At 45.7% G+C, this 19,626-nt stretch overlaps 1 protein-coding gene across 3 annotated transcripts in view; it reads right to left on the reverse strand.

Moving 5' to 3' along the window:
• Positions 1-19,626, reverse strand: part of TTYH3 (tweety family member 3) — a 74,317-nt gene continuing 54,691 nt past the window's right edge. Inside the window, exons 8-15 of one of the 3 annotated variants that reach the window (XM_032125504.1) lie at positions 18,674-18,729; positions 17,289-17,381; positions 17,077-17,169; positions 16,239-16,375; positions 14,157-14,333; positions 13,187-13,262; positions 10,996-11,097; positions 5,575-5,649 (exon numbers count right to left, since the gene is read on the reverse strand). In XM_032125504.1, coding sequence (XP_031981395.1) covers positions 11,017-11,097; positions 13,187-13,262; positions 14,157-14,333; positions 16,239-16,375; positions 17,077-17,169; positions 17,289-17,381; positions 18,674-18,729 — 713 coding nt within the window. In that variant the 3' untranslated portion in view covers positions 5,575-5,649; positions 10,996-11,016. Of the gene's footprint in view, positions 5,650-10,995; positions 11,098-13,186; positions 13,263-14,156; positions 14,334-16,238; positions 16,376-17,076; positions 17,170-17,288; positions 17,382-18,673; positions 18,730-19,626 lie in introns of all 3 variants that reach the window. The other 2 variants (XM_032125505.1, XM_032125506.1) reach the window with 2 other exon arrangements.

The following is a 19,626-nucleotide window of genomic DNA, read 5'->3' on the forward strand; positions in this document are numbered from 1 at the left end:
TGGTTTTAAATTGTTTATTTTTAAAACATGAAACCCAAGCTGAATAGAAACCACAGAAATTACATTTAGGTTTTTTTGTTTAGTATTTGCAAACCAAAAAGTTACAGTAAAAAATAGCTACGTTACAATCAATAGAACTACAGAATTAAAAGTAAAGATACAAAAATGGGCTCAATCCTCTTTAATCCTCACAATTTAAAAACATTTTGGGTAAGTGCAGGAACACTTGAAAGAAACTAGCAGGTCCAAAGTTTAAAAAAAAATTATATATATTTATATATTATATATGTATATAAAGTGGTATGATATACAACCATTATGGTTAAGAAGAAAAAAAAAAAACAAAACAGAGAAGTTACAAAAAGGCCAGGTACATGTTCACCATTAGGTTTCTGTGCACAGTGTCCAAGAAAATAAACTTCCCTCTGAATGATGTGAGTAAAACTCATGGGGCCTCCCATTACCAAGGGACCTGAGGCACGCGACGTGACGGCTGGGCAGCTGCACCCAGTGCAGAGGACAATGGAAGAAATGAGGCTTTTCTGGGACTTCAGCAGCCTCTTGGGCAGAGGCCACTGGAGAAGTCTTGGTGTGAGATTAGAGGAGGAACAGGAAGGAAGGAGTTGGGAATTGCATAGTGAGGAGCGATGCGGTATCAAATATGCAGAGCACCTAAGAGCTTCATGCTACAGTTATCCTCTTTAGGAAAGGAGTATTTTGAACTTTCTGGTTGTACATTAATTTATGTTCCACTTTGTTCATGCAGCCACAGGGGCTGGGTGAGCACCCGGCAGCTCCAGGCCACCAGTAACCCATCCCTTCTCTCCCAGCTGGGCAGCACGCTCACCATCATGGCTTGGCAGATATCCCACACCCCCCTGAAAGCACAGACCACTTGTCAGCCATCTAGGAACTGCTACCAAAACATCCCACGCTTCTGCTGGGCCTCCTGGAATGCCTAGGGAAGCCATCCAGAGCATGCACACGATTTCTGGAAAAGGGGAGTAGGCTGTGATGAAAGGAGGTACAAACCAAGCCTTGTCAGGTCTCTGTCTCAAGGCATGGGATTGACTGCTCGGTACCTCCCTGGAGGGCTTTTCCCCTCCCACCCAGAGATGTGCACTGAGTGACACTGGCACACTTGCCGAGCTGGGGAAGACCCTGGCTTCTCCTTGGACCCCAGGTAGGAAGTGCTTCAAAGACAGTTCCTCTCCTGAGCTAAGGGAAACCCATCCACCTCATCTCCTCCCGAATCAGGGGGGTGGCGAGGATCAACAAACCAAGACACTTCTCTCTTCTTCAAAGGGCTCAGAATGGTAGTTCAGTGGCTGCTGGGAGGAAGAGAAGGGGGCACCAGAAGTGAAGCCTGGGTTTGCTCCCACAGGCACCTAGACCTTGCTCTGACGGGCACCCACCCACTCCTGTCTCACACTCTCTTTTGGGTGCTCCCCTGTAGCACCCAAAGCTCTCATGAGCAATGGCTGAGCAGCTCCCTGAGAAATGGTTTAACTCTCAGAAAGGCCAAACTTCTCATGTAGTTTCAGGGAACTGCTATGGAAATCCTAACTTAGGATCACTTAAAACCCCATGCACTGTGTCCCCCTCAAAGCACTCAAAAGAACATCCCTTGCATCTTGGCTGAGATGACTGTACACGGAAAATCAACACCTATCAAATGGAGAAAACTTAAAAAGGACAGGAGGGGAAGGGAGCACTCCATCCTTCACATTTGGATACATGGATGCACGCTAAAAATCTTAGCTTGAACCCTTTTATCAGCACACAAAATGAACTCAGTTTAATAATACATACAGGATACAAACACTACAGTTATAATTCCCAAGACAGCACAAGAAATTCACAGCCAAGTCTTGATTTGATTTCCTTTACAATTACAATGCAGTCTTGAACACTGGACACAAGAGTCCAACATGCTATTTACATTTCACATTGTGGAGATGTTTGTGTGCTTGGAAGAGTTCTCAGTTCTAAAAGAAAGTATCATTCACACATGATGATGCAGTGGAAATAAACCAAGCCAACCAGACAAGCCAATGACCACATTTGTGCTTCTGAAAAAGTAACATGAAGTGTCTTCACCAATGCAGTCACCTTCAACCGGACAAGCTGCCATCCACTCTGCAGTCAGCGAGGTGTCCAGAGGCCAATCTCAGCTCCCCCGGCTTCTGGACCCTTTTTCTAGCAACCAGTAACATGAGAAATGTCCGATACGGTCAGCTGGGACACACCAAGTGATATGGCCTTGGCATTTTGTCACATTAAAAACAGAGAGAGACGATGGAAGAGAGAGAAGTCTCTACAGCTTTACCTCCTGCAGCTTGAAGAGTTTGGACTCCCTCAACCATGAATGCCATCCAGAACAGATGAGTCTTCGCCAGATAGCACCTGCTGTTCACCCGAGAGGGAGGCACAGAGTCTGGGAGATCTTGGCTTTTCAAAGTCCCCTCCTCAGACAAAATGTGACCATATGGATGAGACTGATTATGTCACAGCCATAAAAATAGGCAAAGGCCATCTGTTCTTCAGCAGATCCATTCAGACCAGCCTGCAGAAATGCCACACTGTTGCTCAAGGTTCCAGTAAAATAAAAAAGGAAAAAAAAAAAGTAGTAATAATAATAATAATAAACCAAAAGAAACCCATTTGTCTGTGTTTCCTATCCAGCGCTCTGCACAGCATGCAGCGGGGCAGCAGAGTTCCAGGGTGCTTTACAAAAGTGCAATATCCATGTCAAGTAAAGGAAGTGCTGGCTGGACACAGGTACACCGCTCACACCGCAGTCACGTTGTGCTGGCCTCCAGAGAGCAAAATGTTATCTCCATATTGTTCTTTCCAGTTACATGTTGAAGTCACAGAGCACATATCTCCACAGCTGTGCCTTGCTGCGAGCCCCAAACACTGTCAGAAGTTGTTCTGGCTGTTGGAAGTGGCTATGCCAAGCCTTGGAAGGAAGCAGGTCAAGGTGGCTGCTCCGTTAGATGCTGCAAACAAAGGCATCGGCTCACTCCTGTTACTGTGTGGCACAGCCAATGCCACTGTGGCAATTTAGACCCAGCCCAAAGTGCAGTCACACAGGTTCAAGGTGCATTCTGTGTACAAAGAAGTTGGTACACAGAAGCACTTGTTTTCACAGGGTTCCCCCACACCCTTCAGCCTCCAAAACACTCGCCTTCCACCAGTAGGACTGGGCCACAGATTTCAGGGCAGGTCCCCTAAAATTGATGATGCGAATAGCAACTGGAGCACATCCTTGCAAGGAGGGATGATGGCAGAACAACTCAGTCTTAATAAGGATTATATGGCTCTTGATTCTTCCTTCAAAGTGAGGGAAAGGTTGGGGTTCCCCCCAGAGAGCAGTTGGGGGTGCTTGGGGCCCTGCAAGATCACCACACCCTGCACACCCACATCTCCTGGTAGGCTCTAAGACAGGATGGAAACCCTGGGGCTCATGAGCCACAGTGTCCCTCCATACCACCTGTGACCACGTTTCCCTGCCCTTGTTATTTGATAAAACAGAGGTATGTTTCATGTGAAGCCCATCCAGTGTGTCTGAAAGGGCATACGCAGTCCTGAGCAAGAAAATCCTGCTTCCAGAGATTCATGCTGAAGTGTGAAGTTTTTTCCAAAACCTTCTCTTCCTGGCTGTATGGTGATGCCTCCTCCCTGTCTCTCACTCCTTTGAATGGTAACAGCTGGCCTTGCAGTTTAGTAGTGGTTTCTATCTTAAGAGGAGTCGCAAAGCTTGCTCTGCCACAGAGCTGGTACCATTTCCCAGCAGATCCCATGAGCCTGTTTAGCTGCCTGCCAGGAGCAGTTCCCACCTCACTGCAAGAAGGCAACTGACTTGAGTAAAGGCAGATTGGTAATTCTGTGCCCCAAACAGCAAACATGTGGTAAACAGATATCGAGTCTGAACATCACTGAGGTGACGATGAACTGCCTCTGCCACTGGGTCCATTCCAGTTTGAGAGATGTTTCCCACTCAATTTCCACTGCCAGTTATTTAATATAATGCTCAGTAGCTCTGCTAAGATGCCCCTACTAAGAGGTAAAAAGACAAAAAGGAACATCAGTTACCCTACTGAAAGGGCAAGTACTTGACAGTACCTCCCAAGAGGCAGTCTCCTCTTCCAGCAGGAAGCTGTCAGTGCCCTTTGGAGCACTGCTCTTCAGTGGGAAGTACAGCACCAGTGAAGGATGTTGCCCTCTGCAGGCACCCAGCTGCCCCTTTGCAAGCCTTGTTCTGCCTCACGTCTAGAAAATGCCTTACATGTGCATTAGTATGGTGAGATAGTGGTTAGCAATGTGCCTTCAAAAGCTAAACAAAATTAAACAGAATAAAATATAAACCTGTTCTGACAGTCACAATGTTGTCCAGGGTTTCTGACTCTAGAACACAGAAGATACACTGACAATTCTTGTGAGTGTGTTAGGACTGAGGCTCCAAAAACCTCCTTCAATGCCATTTCAGCAACCCTGTGCTGTAGATTATGATTTATAAAAAAGGGAAAAAAGAAAGTCCAGCAGAGTTCACAGGTCACTCCTGCAGGGAGAACTTGCATTTGCTATAAATCCATTGGTGCTTCCAGTTTCTCTTGCTTTTGCAAACTGACTGTCCCATAAGATCTAGCATCAGAGAGCCAAAACTCTTTAGTGCAAAAATACCTCCCATGAAGTCTTATGAGTCTTTCCCTGGAAAAATTTGGCACCAAGTGAGTGGCTGGCTCCTGTTTGATCTGTGTCGGCCTAGGAAAGGCAGCACCCAGAATGCCATCTGCAAATACCTGGGCTTCCCTGATGGAGCAGAGAGGTCTGGTCCAGAGCAACAGACAGGGTAACTGACTGGTGCTGGGCCCCCCTGCTCCTCCTCAAGAATTCACATGATAGATAAAGTGGGAAAGAAAAAGGCATTTTCTTAATGGACAAAAAAAAAAAAAAAGCTAACCAGGGTAGTGAAATGGTTTGCTCTTCTAGAGCAAATTCCAGCAGATATGCAGTGACACCATGAGGCAGGAATTCCCTTCTCCCCCACACAGGGCAGTGGACCAGAGGATTCCCACTGAGACGCTGTGCATTCCCTCGTTGCACACCAGTCACAGGCACTGAGTCCTGCTTCTGTGGTGTCTGACAGGCTGCTGGTCCCACTGCAGAAGTGAAGAAGATCTACCACCGTCTTTCACCAAGTCCCTCTTGGAACAGAAGTGGGGAAAAAGGGGGTAGAAGATATTCACCACCTGTTTCTGACAGGCTACTCTGGCCCAGTTTCCTGCCCGGTGCTCTCAGCTGCTTGCCTGCACACGTTTGCTCTCTTTCACATCAGGTACAACAAGGTGAAGGCTTAAATTCAAAAGGAGCTTCCACTCAGTGGGCAGGTACCAGGTTGGAAGGGTGGTCTGGACTGGAGAAACAGAAGGAGCTGCACTGGATTTTGGGCAGAACAGCAGGATTGTTCTACGAGGACAGCACAGGGGCACAGCAGTTGGCACATTGTTTAGTCTGACTGCACGTGTGGGTTTTGTTTTTTGTTTTTTTTTTTTTTGCTTTTGCTTTTTCATTTTAATGCACACTGCCAGCATCTGGACGAGGTTGGTTGGTGGCGAGGTATTTGGCTCTCATGCTGGAGGTGTACTGGAGAAAGAAAAGACAAGACAAAAAAAAAACAAAACAAACAAACAAAGTTAAGTCAGAGTGACTAATGTCACAATGGAACCACAGATTTCTACCACTTCTCAGCATAACACGGTGTGTATTTACAGCAAGCATCTCAAGGAGCTGCTGGCTCAGTCTTACAAGGAAAGTTTCACAAGTCACTGCATAGTTCATGCTGAGTAACATCCTGCCAGTCTGCTGCAGGGGTGCTGGCCAGGTCAGTGCAGATGTGCTGGCGATTTATCCAAGCTCTCTAGAGAAGGAAATCCAATAGTCACCAAGTCAAAACATGACATACGTTGCTTGGGAGAAGAGAGGGAAATGGGAATGATGCAGATGTAAAAACCCACCCCACACTTTCATCCCTTCTTAGTCATGTTACTGCATTCAACCATGCCAGAAAAGGAGGTTGAAAAGAAAATGGGTGCTCACTGTATCTTCACATTGTGTTTTATAGCAATGAGGGCATCAGAAGACTGCACGTGCCACAGATGGGCAGCTTGAAAGAAAAGTGAGGAATAACAAAACAATTTATGCCCAAGAAAGAACGGACCCTATCAAGCTGCCATCAAACAGGATGATATTAGCAAGTTATCAGGTGGGTGACAGCCCACTGTGGCTTGGGATCCAAGCTGTGCACCAGGCAGCAGCAGATGAGACTCCAGCGTGGGGGTGAGAAGAGCAAGTCAGAAAGATGAAGGTTAGTTCGATTTGGAGTGGTGGTGCTGTTCTCTTTTTTTTTATTCTAAGCAAGCTAATCCAAAACAGCTCCCAGAAGCTACTGAGATAACGTCATTGAGCTTTGAATAATGAGCTGAAAAACACAAATAATATCCAGCAGTAAGAACAAAACTTTGCCTCTTTACACCAATGCGTTCGATGTTTTCTGGGTTCTGCTACCACGATATTAACAACCAAGCAACGAGGACAGACATTTCATTCCTCTTTTTATACCCTCTGGAGCTTGAGTAATTCTATAATATCCACAGCTTACTTCCCAAGAGTGCTCTTCAGCACACTGACTTTTTATCACCTCTTAAACCGAACCACATAAAATAGCCAGTTAAGCTGGCAAAGAGACAACTGAAAGGCAGTTCCACACCAGGAGGTATGATTTATCTTGCCCCCGGGAAAGAACATTATGAGGCATCTTTAGGCTCTCAAAAGCTCAGCTGTCCATGGTGGTTTTCAGAGAATTAACAGTTTTTTATCAGTTTTCTTTCAAAGACTGACCTGGGTTGAACCTCTGTACAATGGAAGAGAGAAACTGCTCCTCTGGCAGAGCTGATCCCATCAGCACAAGATGAAGACACCTGTGGCTTATTTGCACACTCAGCTTTTAGTGTCTTCCATAATTGGAAAACTTTTTGCAGAACATGGATCTTAATATAAAACTCTGGCCCAGAAACAGCATCTATATTTAGAAGACAAAGGGTACATCTGTTCTTTCTAAGATGTATTTTTTGTCAGTGAGAAGGCAAAAGATAGAAAATAGCAACCTGAGCTACTTTAAGGACAACAATCTATACAGTTTATTAGAGGTGATTACTGTTTCAGAAATAAAGTTTAGGGCGTTATTAACACGTAGGAGAATAACCCAACATGCTCAGAGAGGTTTAGAAGCCAAAGAACTTTCTGATAGAGTAAGTAGGGCACATTTCAGGTAGTGCAATGCTGAAATTACCAGCCAACCCTCATGCTAAGAAGAGGGTCTTAGAAGGAAAAATGCATTTGATTGCTCATTTTCCATTTGCATTCTTTACAGTGACATGTGACAGGAGATGAGTATGAACAGAGAACTTTTCCAGGTGCTAGTTTTGTAAGAAGTATTTAGGGAAAAAAAAAATCTCAGATAATGGAAGGTTATTGTGAATCTTTCTGGACAAGTCATAAAGGTTCAGCACACAACATGCAACATAAATTTTCTTTAAAGCATTAAAATCAAGAAGACCACTTGATGAATTGCATTTCAAAGATGTATAAAATACACCTATCATGGATGGAGAAGTTGAAAATAATTCCCTCCTTCCTCCAAAAAGAAAAGACCCCACAGTTGTTTAAGTGCCACTAAAACAAAGTAACCAGAAACACAAGATCTGGACAGTCAAGCAGAGAGTATTTTACATTCAAACCTACCTGCAAAAACACCACAAGGAACAAACTCAGAGTAGTCAGAGTTAGGGCTGATGTTCTCTCCTTAACTCAGGATTTTTGCACCTTTGTGCCTCTTCCCAGTACAGTCTGAACTGGTTACTCTTTCTGTTAAGGGTATTTTTAATGACCATGATAAGTATGATTGAAACCTGGCAGTAGAGAGCCAACACTTCACTGTGCACCTCTCACCAGCACAGCTCTATCAGCGTGCTCTGGATCTCAGTCACAGCATCACCCTCCATGTACAAGTGCTTTCTCCACATGCTGCAGTCCTTCCTCCAAGTCCTTCTCTGCATCCTCTGCTGGGAAGCAGAGGAAAGATGCTGTGGAACACACAGGTCCCAACATCTGGACAGGCCAGCAGTTGAAGATGTATCAGCAGACACTTGCCACTTTGGATATGAAACCAAACTATATCATTCATAGTTAAAATTAATTGAGTCCTCAGTTGAGTTACAAAAAAAAAAAAAAATCACTAGGTCGTTAACTCCTTTAAAAAGTGATTCTAAAGACAAAAAGCGTGAGCACAATTCAGACCAAGGAGGTCTTGGACTCCTCTCTGAGGCCCACAGCTGTCAGGTTCGCAGTTGCATTTAGTTTCCTTTAAAGAGGAGCTTTCATAGAAGGTTAAAGAACACGCACAATCCAGTCATTCTTCCAGCACGCTCACTGGAAGTACCCATGTGCCTATACACCCCCATTTACCCTTCCAAAAACAGCACAGAGGACAAGTTTCAACCCATACCTCCACCTCACTGTCAGCTTCCCTAAGAAGGGCACCTGAAAGAGTTCTTGTTACCACTCCTGCTGGTGGCTTGTGCTATTCAACACAGCATCTCTCAGTCACTTACCAGCCAGCTCCGACAAACACAGCTGAGCGCACACAGGTTTATTTTTGTATTTCTCCAAAGAAAATAAAAGTCTCTCCTTCACATTCAGCCTTGTTGAGGGTATAAAATTTTCACAGGTGTGGTTTGCCAGCAGATACTAGTTAGGCACTTGACACACATAGCCTGGGCACAAAGGAATCATTGGTTGCAGACAAAAAAAAAAAATTAAGGGAACGATCAGTTCGTTTTAGAGGCCATCAATTCTACTGACTGCTGTGAACTCCATGAGTACTTCACAGCTAACTAAGCTATGCTGAAGGATCACTTACCATATGAAACCATGACTGAGTACAAACCATTTACTATTTGTGGTTAAAACCCCATGTGTATTTCTCTCGAGCTACCCTGACTTTGATTTCCTGCCAGAGCTGTTCAGGTAATCCAATAAAGACCAAAGCTTCTGGACTCAAGTTCTGAAAGGTTGATCTCAAACAGCTAGAGCACAGTAAACACACACAAACACAGGGTTTGGTGTTATTATGTATGGGAGGCACAAGATGCAGGGAAACAGCTAATTCCAGCCAGGGGGCTGTGAATTCAAAGGAACTTAAGTTTTTCAAGTCAAAAGAACAGAGCTTCTGTTGGTTTTGTTTGTTTTTAAAGCCTTGGAAAGAATGCAGTCCCTTTTCCATAGCCCTTCAGACAGCCACATTAATCTCGGGTGGGACCATAGATAAACAGAAGACAGTGCAGACTGTCTTGTTTCAAGGTCATGTTTCAACCCAGGGATTTCAAGCCTAGAATGAAGGCCCTAGAATTTCCCCACCCTCACCAATATTTTATTTCATGGAACAGATCCACCTAACATCACTACAATACCACCTGCAGGAACAACAAAGCAGAACACCCACCACAAGCTGAGGCCCAAGAGCAGTCCTAGCAAGACTTAAGACTGGAGAAAGCTGTGAGCCTTTCAAGGGTGCTGGCACCACGCTTCCAGACAAGGTTGTTTGCGTTCATGCACCACGGCAGAGGCATCAAGACACCCGATCCAGACCCTTCCCAGCAGCCCCAAGGCAGGCAGGCAGACAGCGAGGGGCAGCAGGGATGCAGACCAAGCACCAACAGAACAGAAAGGAATCCAGGGCAAGGCTGACAAAAGTGCCAACAAGAGCAGCAGAGAAGAAGGAACAGCAGCTTTAGGGACACGTATTTCTGGGAAGAGAATGCAAGATGCGCGTCTCTGACTGCGTGAGCCAAAAGCAACGGGCTCCCTGCTCCCACTGGAACCAACACCTTCCAGTCCCTGCGTGGCTGTAGCTCCCTTGAAGGAGCACTGTTCTTCACACCACCTGAGTTTTCTGGTAACCCTAATCATACCCTGCATTTAACCAAGCTAATAACCCCCAAAAATGCAGACCACCTCCTCTTTCTGTGGGCGCGTGGCTTCGTCATGAGGGAGGAAACACTGTCTGTCTTGGAGAACACCAGCAACTACAGCCCACAAGGAATTCAGACAGTGAAATGGTACTAGGAGGGCCCTGCTCACAGAGTCTGTGGGACATGGATGGGATGATTCAGACACACACAGAACAAACAAAACAGTAAAAGGTTTTGAAACAGAATGAAACAGATCTTAGTGATTATATCCGGACCCTTAGGGAAGCTTTTCTTTTAAAATTTGCTCCTTTCTGACCTTAAACATAAGGATAAAAGGAAAAGCTGCACACAGATCTGACAGGCAATACAGTACCTCTTCAGGACCGCTTAAAATTAAAAATCCTACGAATAAGTTAAAAGCTTGTGGCAGGTTGGTATTGATGGTTTTGGGCACATGGTTTTATGACTACTAAGGACAAGCAGAACAGCAGTGGGGTTCAAGAAAAGCCAAAAGCTGAATGAAGACAACCATTTCTGACTGAAGTCCTGCTAAATAGGCTCTCTTTGCTTCTAGAGAATGGCTTCTTGTGATGGGAGAACTTCTATTCTGCTTTTGAAGTGCAAGGTTATTTCTACGTTTGAGCACTTGGTACTTGGTGTTCAAGCTGTTCTCAGGTGTGGACTGTGAGCTGCTGTGAGGTAGCTTTTGCAAGGCATGGGCACCTGCAATCCTCACAATGTGCACCAGAAGCCTCTAGAAGGTTGATACTGCTCCTTGAGTCTGCACCAGAGCCAAAACGGATTTTCATTTTAACCCTTGGCAGGAGGGAATGGGTGGGAGGTGCAGAGGGAAGGAATGTGAAGAAATAAAAGGCACTGGCCTGGGATAAACAGTGCAGGGATGAAGGGAGTGGTTGGGAGTGGAGAAGGGGTTGAGCAAGAAGGACCTTTTTTGCAGTACCTGTTCCATTTGCGGGCGCTGTTACCAGTATGTCCGTGCACTGTCCGAGGGCTTAAGCTGCCAGCTCATATGGCTGCTACTGTCCATGGCAGCCAAATACAACTGTGATGACGCAAGAAAGAGAGAGAAAAAGAGAGTGCAGCCTCAACGTGCATGAAAAACACAGTGCAAGCAAGTGAAACTGTGGTGTGTGTCAGCGACAAGGTGGGCTCTACAACCCTAAGGGAATATCCCTGTGGCAAGAAGGAGAAAACAGAAGGAATGAGAGAAGGAAAAACACAAACAAACGAACAAAAAGCCAGGAAAAGTAACGGACAAACAATGCAGCAGGATCATCACTTCTTAGTTTTCACCATCTGTTCACAGAAAGCTAAATGGAATAGGTCAGCTCTGTCTACCCACTGGACATAACCTACTCGGATGGCTATCTCCCTCTCCTCCCTCCCAAAAAGAGGCAGGGATGTGTGCATTGGTACTCCCTTTTCATCTCTCTCCTCCCACAGACAATTTGCTATGAAAAATTACCACTTCTTCTGCCTCAGTACAGTCTCAGCCACCTGCTACGGAGAGCTGCAAATACGAAAATCCCAGAAAAGCCTTTCCCTGTTGCCTGCCAATATGAGAATAGACAGTATTTTTCTTTTCTCCACTGCCTACTACGTCCCTCCAGGAAACACATTTATCCTATGGCCTGGTTCCTTGTGTCGTCTGGGGAGAAGCTCCCTTTTCTATGGGTGCAGTGCTGCTCCCTCATCTTCCCCAGCTCCTGCACTTCCCCATAGCCCACACTGATGGCTGCCAGTTCAAGTTACTCTGAAGAAAAAAAAAAAAAAAAAAAATCTTGATCTACTCCCAAACCCCAGCCTAAGGTACCAGGACTCAGATTCCCACTCAAGGTATTAACACAAACAGCTACTGAAGAACCAGGGAACTTCTTGCCTCACTACAGCCCCATGGAAGGAAATGTGCTTTTTCTGAAGCAGAAGAGCTGCAGGGCAAGGGGAAGCCAGACACTGAAGAAACATGTGCCCTGGCAGTACCAGAGGGACAGTGCCCTTCTGCCCTGTGGAACACCAGCAGTGCAGCATGTCAGGGCTTCTGCTGAGACCACCTCGCTGCTGAGAGTGGACAACGCGACCAGAGCTCGCAATCAGAACACCAGGGGTCAGGAAACCTCCTTGGGGAGGGTGGAAGAGGTCTGGCCAAGGACAGAGACAAGGATCAACTCTGCACATTTCCACTTCCTCTACAGCAAGATGAACTGGTCCTCTTGAAGTGAAACCATGAATGTGATGCCCTCTTTTCCACCACATTTCCTACACCTTCATCTGCCAACCTCCTCTTCCTCCCCTTCCCATCAATTTGGCCCAGGCACCACAGAGTATTTTCTTTACCTATACCTGAAGACTGTTTGATCATTAGGCATTTTACTACTCATCCTCTGTAATCACAGCACCAAGTTAGTGAGCAGTGGGATGGCATGTTCTCCAGGTTCTGCTGTAAATCAGGCTTACAGGATCCAGTGAGGGAGGGCAAGATTAATTTAGTTCTTACCCAGACATGAAGACAAGCCCATGTTTTATCCATTGTACAGAAATGGCTATCAGGCCACTCCAAATACCAAAACCTTCCATGAAAGTTTCTTTTTTTCCTCCATAGGAAATTAAATACAGAAATAGATTTCAAAGAAAGCAAAACAGTTGTGAAAGAAAGATTTAAAAAAAAAAATCTCAACAAAAAAATAATACAGGTTTCATCCTACCATCTCTTTAGGGCAGATTAAGGAGAGAGGTTCAGCAATAACTCTGAATTTACAGTTTGAACAAGTTTCTTTTTAAACTTGAGGAACCAATGCCACAGATAGCAAGTACACTGCATGCAAGTGAATCATCCTGCTGAAGTCACCCATCAAGATACTCATGCACTTCAGTGGTGGCAGGACTGGGCCCATAGGATTATCAGCGTTAACCGATTGAGTTTTAGTCTTTTCGTGTGCAATGTCCAAAGCAGCATAGCAGGGTTTTATTCTCCATGCCAGGTGAGACATGGCTTGTCTTTTCAAGCTGCTGCCATTTATGGGCCAGATCCTGTGTTTGGCTGCACAGTCAGCTCCCTTGGGAGTACACAGGAGTGGCAAATGTGTATTCCCCAAAGTTGCTGAAGCAGAGAAGAGCAGTAAAGAGAGACTTACTGAGGGAGGTGGGGACTCCCGGCCAATGAGCGGGGTATTCTCGCAACGGGGGTTCTGGAAATTTGCATTCTGGCTCCTAGGAAAGGAAGACACACATGGTAACGGGGCACATGCCATGCTTCTCTGGGGATAGTCTCTGATGGGGACACAGGACAGAGCATCCTCACCCCCAGAACTACTGTATTGGGTCAGTCTCCTTCAAAGCTTTTCTTACAGGCCAGGTGGATCCCCCTTTTTCAGACAAGGGCATAAAACTACCATCATTTTCCTCAGATTGAGCACTATTTTTACATTCTTACTCAGACAGGCCCACAATGAATCACATCAAGTGATTTAAAAATAGGTCCTTGTGAAAATCCGCCTCCCTGCAGCATCAGAACTGCCAAGTGGCAGAAATGGAGATAAAATGAGGACAATGTCTAAGGGGATAAACAAAATGATGTGGCAGCCCAAAAAAAGATGGACCCTGATGATAGTCCAAATGTAATCAGGGTTAGGCACTTCTGGAGAAAGCTCTGAAGATCCCACCTGGACTAGGTAGCTCCGAACTGCAACAGATGTCAGAGCTGACTGCAAATACTGTAGAAAGAGAGAGCCCACAGATTTTGTCTTGGCTCTCAGTCTCTGGGGAGGCTTCTGGCAAGACTGCTCCATCTGAAGAATTAAGTCTTCTGGTGATCAGAATCATTGTGTAATAAGAAGCCCAGACACTACTTTCCTACTTCTTTTCTTTAGATAGTTTCCTGAGTCCTGGAGCACAAAGCTGTTCACATTTTGGAGCATGCTGTCTAACAAAACTCTTTCTAGTGCAGCACTTTCAAGCTATTCCCTTCTCCCATTAGATGCCAATCAGAAAACAAAATCCTTCATCGCTTTTCACCACTTGGTCAGAAGTGCCAACCTTGCAGCACTTGAGCCAACAGAAATGAGAATGAAGCAGTGTGGAGAAGCTTCTTGTGGGGATACTCACATGTACTCCGTGACGGGAGCATTGCTGACTGTGTGTGCTGCTGCTGGAATGCTGGTCTCACTGCCATAACTACTCCCACAGCTATAGAGGCTGGGCATGTGCACTCTGTACAGATTATCGTGTGTCTGTCTACTCCCTTGAGCAGCTGATTCTTCTTCCCCATCATCATCTGAGCTTCTGCAAGAAGGAGAAAAAGTTCCTCCTAGAACCCTACAATTACCCCACATGTGGGGTTTGCAGGAAACCATGGTAGTCCTAGGAACCTCCCAGTCATCTTCCACACCTCCATGTTCATACCCGTTTGGGATGCCTCAGGGTGGCAGTGTGAAACACAGCCTACATCACAGTGACTCAGACCTCCCACAGATCCCATCTGGAGGTGCACACTGCGTGATCCCCTCCAGCCCCCCTGCAGGCTTCTCTCAGGGCTTGGCAGACAGCACCGGTCTGCAAGTGCCCAGTTGTACAACCAAAGGATGGATACACATCCCAAAATATACAGCACTAAAAAAACCCCAACAAACAATAAAGAGAGGCAATGGGGAGGTAGCGCCACAAACCCCACAGAACTGCAGTCTGTGTCCTTCCATGTCTTGTAGACATGTGCAAAGAGCTCTTAAGGATAAGTCTTCTGTAGACCCCTCTGAACTCTCATTCTGTTTGCAAAGGGTCTGCTTCAGCTTCTAAGAAAATCACAGATGTCTTTACAGAGACTAAATTGCAAAATTTGTGTCTAAAGGCTTCATCCTCTCAAAACTGCCAGGATTTTAAACCAACGGAGAGCAGAACTGTTTGGCAGCTGGTTCTTTCTGTCTCCCCATAGTATTCTCTTGCCCCTCCTATATAATACACACTGCTATTTCATCTCCCTAATTAGGGGGTGGAGCACCAAGGTCTGAAACATATTTAATCTGTGCTTGACAAAGCTAGTGAAGGTTCTACGCAGCATGGACACCACTAGAACCTCCCAAACGTCACCTGCAGCTTCTGCACCACATGGTGGCACTGAAGATCGGGGAATTGCAGCCTGCACAGTCTCTTACAGGCAATAAAGTACAACATCCTCCACTTCCCAGAGGGAGGCTGGGGGAGAGATGGCCCTCCAGGGAATGCAAGAGGGAACCCTTCAGTTCACAGCAGCAGCCTGAGCCTGCTGGGGTTGGCAGGGCAGGCAGCAGCCCACAGGGAGGGCAGCACAAGACGTGCCACTGGGTAAACCTTTCTCCTTCCAGCAGGCAGACTGCTGTGCTCTTCGTGGTAAGGTCTCTGCAGCTGCCTGTGGAAGGGGTGAGGAACCAGCCATTTTCTCAAGGGCTATTCTGACACTTCCCAAGGCCACTTCTCTGTGGGCACTGCATGCTGGGCCAGCTCTGGCTTCCTGCTATTGTTCAGGGCGTTCTATTTTACCACAAAAATCAGGACCACAGAAGAGATTTCGCTGCAGTCTATTGCTCTTCTGCAAGAGCAGAAAACTCAATGCCATTTTAACAGCTGCATGTGGTGCAGCAGCCAGCCAGTGAAGAGAAGGTTTGCTAAAGACTTACTGATCAATCTGGTTATCATCATCAACACCAGTTCCAATTTGCAAGTCTCTCACCTGCTCATGCTATTGACAAGACAGTTCCTGCCTTCAATTATCTATGCAAAGTAGTCACCTCAGCATGAGCAAAGCTAAAAAGGCAAGTGTAAACTGCTCCTTATTCCAATTCTCTTCCCCATAGTAAAAAAATGCCTCCAAAGCAACATAAGAGAATAAGAATTTTAGAGAGAGCAAAAGTTCAAGCATTACCTCTATGTTAGAGCTATAATCATTCAGCTGACTTGACTCACAGTCCTACAGTGTGCTGAATACTCTGCACACAGAATATTCCAGTGCAATAAGGTTCAGATGTTAGTATTAACCACAGCCAGAGCAAAACACAACAATTTTTTTTTCCTTTTAGACCTGTGCTTATAAAGCCTCATCCCTCACACTCCTGGGATCATGTGGGAATGAGCTCCATATGCTCATGGGCACAAATCCAGCCAGTCTTCACTGGGAAAGAGCTCTACAGTGCTACAGGATCTAAACCCTCTCTGTACCTCTTTTGCTGCCAAGTGTGTGGGACGCTGCAGACAATGGAACTGAACATGAGGGCTGTGACAAAGGAGAAGAGAACCAGGTAGATGAGGCCTTCCACTCCATCATAGCAGAAGCCTGTCAGAGCCTGGATGTAATCCTGCAGAGAGAAAGGAGCGGAGTTTCCTCATCAGTGCAGAGTTAACATTGAGCTGTAGCTCAAAAGCCCTTCTCCAGACTACACTCTCTGAAACAACTCAGAGACATCGCACTCCCTTTTCTAGAGAATAGTTCTATTGTAATTTCAGGGACTCAAGTATTTTTCATAAATGATCTAACCCTTGTTTCCCCTCACAAAAACCAGCTTGGATTTAGACACAGAAATATTTTCAACTGCCCACAATCAGACTTTAAGAGGAACAAAAATAAACAGCCAAGGCAAACTTATCCATCCAGCTGAAGATATGATATTTTTCATTAAGTCTCTCAGCTGCCTCACAATGTCCCATGCCCAAGAACAGAAGCATGAGCTGTCTGTGTCTCTGCCTTTAGAGAGGCAGTGGCACTGCACTGCACGGGAAAGGCAACAAGTTATTTGCTATACACAAAAAACCCCAAACCTGAAGGCCTCTATGGCTGCAGCCTGTAGATGTATGAAGGCATGTTACCTAGTTTTCTGTGTTGATCTTTAAACTGAAAGCTAACTTCATCCAAATTCTCATTCCCCTTTCTGCTGGAATCAATCAGTAAAAAGCTGTTGTGCACTCTTCTGGCACACCAGAGATTTGAAACTCCAAACTAATACAGGCTCTACACCCCCTTTGTTCTTTCTTAGCTCAAGCCCAGTTACCAAGAACTCACCAAATGCAGACTCCGACAGTCCACTAAAGCTGTCAGCTGCTGCAAGTTGATCTCTGTTGAATTCAAAACCTCCTGGATCCGAGTAAGATACTCCTGCAAGCAACAAGCTAGTGATTACTGCAAGGGAATGCTTAGCAGGAGCTGATGCTGGGTTCTGTACAAGGTTGAGGGGAGCCACAAAGAAAAGGGAGAGCAAACTTGAGGAGAGTTACCTTGGAGGTGGGGTGCTCTCTGCTCGCTGACTTCATGAGTTCCGACACATCATCCTGCATTTCTACCAGAGCCTTGTGACTCCCTGACAGCTTCTGCTCAACACAAAACATGCAATGTTTCAGCAGTTCAGGCCACACAGACCAACAGATCTCCTGGGAAAAGACTGAAATCCTATTTCCCAAATATTGAAGCATCTTCTGTATGAATCGTACAAGTTCAAGATGTCCCAACTGACATGAGTGCAGCTGCAACAGGGTTAAGTTTGACTTTTACCAAACTGGAAGAAGTACAGACAGAGAGAAGAGGAGAAGGGAAGAACCAAAAGGAAAAAAACCCTAAAAACACAAACCCACAAACAAAGAACAAAATACATACACAAAAAATGTACACACAGCTGGGGCTGGCTCTAGGACAGAAGGGAAGGAGAAAGAAAAGACACAAAGCATTCAAGTTCTCACCACAGAACACAGCTGGATTTTTTTACTAAATCAGATGGATGAGAAAGACATAATGTTAACAGTAGAAGTTGTTTGTATTAGGGTGCAGCCTTCACATCCCTTTAAAGCAGCAAGAGAATTTCACATGCAATAGCATGTCAGGGAGTACATGGAGCAACCAGAAATGCAACAGATGGCAGAGATGCATCAAACCACAGCCTGAAGTGTTCTTACCCCACCCTTTAAAACAGAGGAAGACAAGGTTTAAAAAGAATCCTAAATATAAATGGTGAAGCAGCTGGTGTCTGCCAGATGGTGGGTGGTGTGGGCCCGTTCTGGCCTCTGATGCATACGACAAAGTTTGGAATGGGCCCAGGTGCTGCTCTTCTGCCCCCACACAAGAGAATAATGACTCACATTTATACTTCAGGATAAATCCCTTAGATGTTCAAAGGTTTGTAAGAGGCATCTGTGAAAAACACTCCTTCACCCACAGAAGTGGCTGCATTTTGGGAGTGGAGTGTCACCACTGTTTAACCCAAAAGAACCTTCAAGAAGAGATTCAAAGCAGGAACTACACAGTTTTCCAGCCTGGCATTAATTGTGGTGCTGTCTCCACATCGCTGCTCTTAGACAAGTGCCTTGTAAACAGAGGTACCACAAACAAAGCCATGGCTCTCACCACCTTACACACAGGCCCTTCTAAGGGGGCATCCTGGACCTGAAGCTGTGCAGGTAGTGATAAAGTTAGAAAAAACTCCTCACTCAATCACAGTGCCACTTCCTGCAGAGCTGGGAAGTAGCTGCCAAAGCTTTACCAGCAGCCAGAGCGCTCCCTAGAGCAAACACCCTGTAACTGGCTGCTTGCTGGCACCAAGAGCCCTTAACCTACACCCTGCAGGATGAGGAGACCCAGGGGTGGAAGGAGGTAGGGTGCTTACACTCACCTGCTGGAAAGGGTTGGGGTATCCAGCACTACAGGTCATGTAATAGCGGAGAGTCTCTGGGAAGACACAAGAGAAGAAAGTCAGGCCAGATACGTCGTTCCAGCTTTGCAGTATTTTTGTATTGTTTCTAAACCAGTGATAGGCAACGGGTCTGGCTCCACTTAAAGTCAGATGGAACGCAGAAAAAGTTTTATTCAGAAGTTGGCACTACCCACCACATAAACCTAAGACAAGACATCAGTCTAGGACAAATCCAACTACAGTACACTGAAGACACTCATAAACTTCCAGGTAAGTCTGTTACTGTGTTCTGCTAACAGCATCATTTGTTTCCAGGCTTGAAGACGCAGCTGTGTTCCTCTTCATTCAGATGTGTGTGAAACCAGCCTGGTGCCCTCATGAGCCCTCTACAATACTACATCAACTGCCAGCACACACAAATTACAGATACCAGGCTTTCCCCTGCCATCCTCAATAATGTTATCAAGGAAGGGAGCTCTGAAAGACTCGATCATCCAAATACCTTTAGATTATTCCTCAAACATTTACAGTTCCTCTTCAGATGAATAGGAGCATGCCAGCTCAGCAAAATCAAGGGTGACGTTGGTGTGGTAAAGACTACAAAAGCCCTAAAACACACAAACCCTCTGCATTCCCCCTCCACCAGCACCTTTTCTCCATTCTTTTTAATCTTCTCTCTGTGACTTTCAGTAATGCATATTCCAGGCTGCACAGCTATTCTGCTGAGTCCCAGTTCAGAAATCAGTAAAAGGCACAAGCAGAAGCAAGCGGAGCTGTGGAGGAAGCAGACCTGCCTGTATCCTGACTCTGCCATACTTCCCATAAATATTGAACGCACCTTTCGGCAAGGCAGCATGCTGGAGACCAAGTGCTACAACACAGCCTGTCAGCCCCTGTGTGCTGCCAATGCAACCTGACAGCTGTTATTTATA

Source organism: Corvus moneduloides, chromosome 16 (assembly GCF_009650955.1).
Source record: "Corvus moneduloides isolate bCorMon1 chromosome 16, bCorMon1.pri, whole genome shotgun sequence".
In the NCBI taxonomy this organism is placed as follows: domain Eukaryota; kingdom Metazoa; phylum Chordata; class Aves; order Passeriformes; family Corvidae; genus Corvus; species Corvus moneduloides.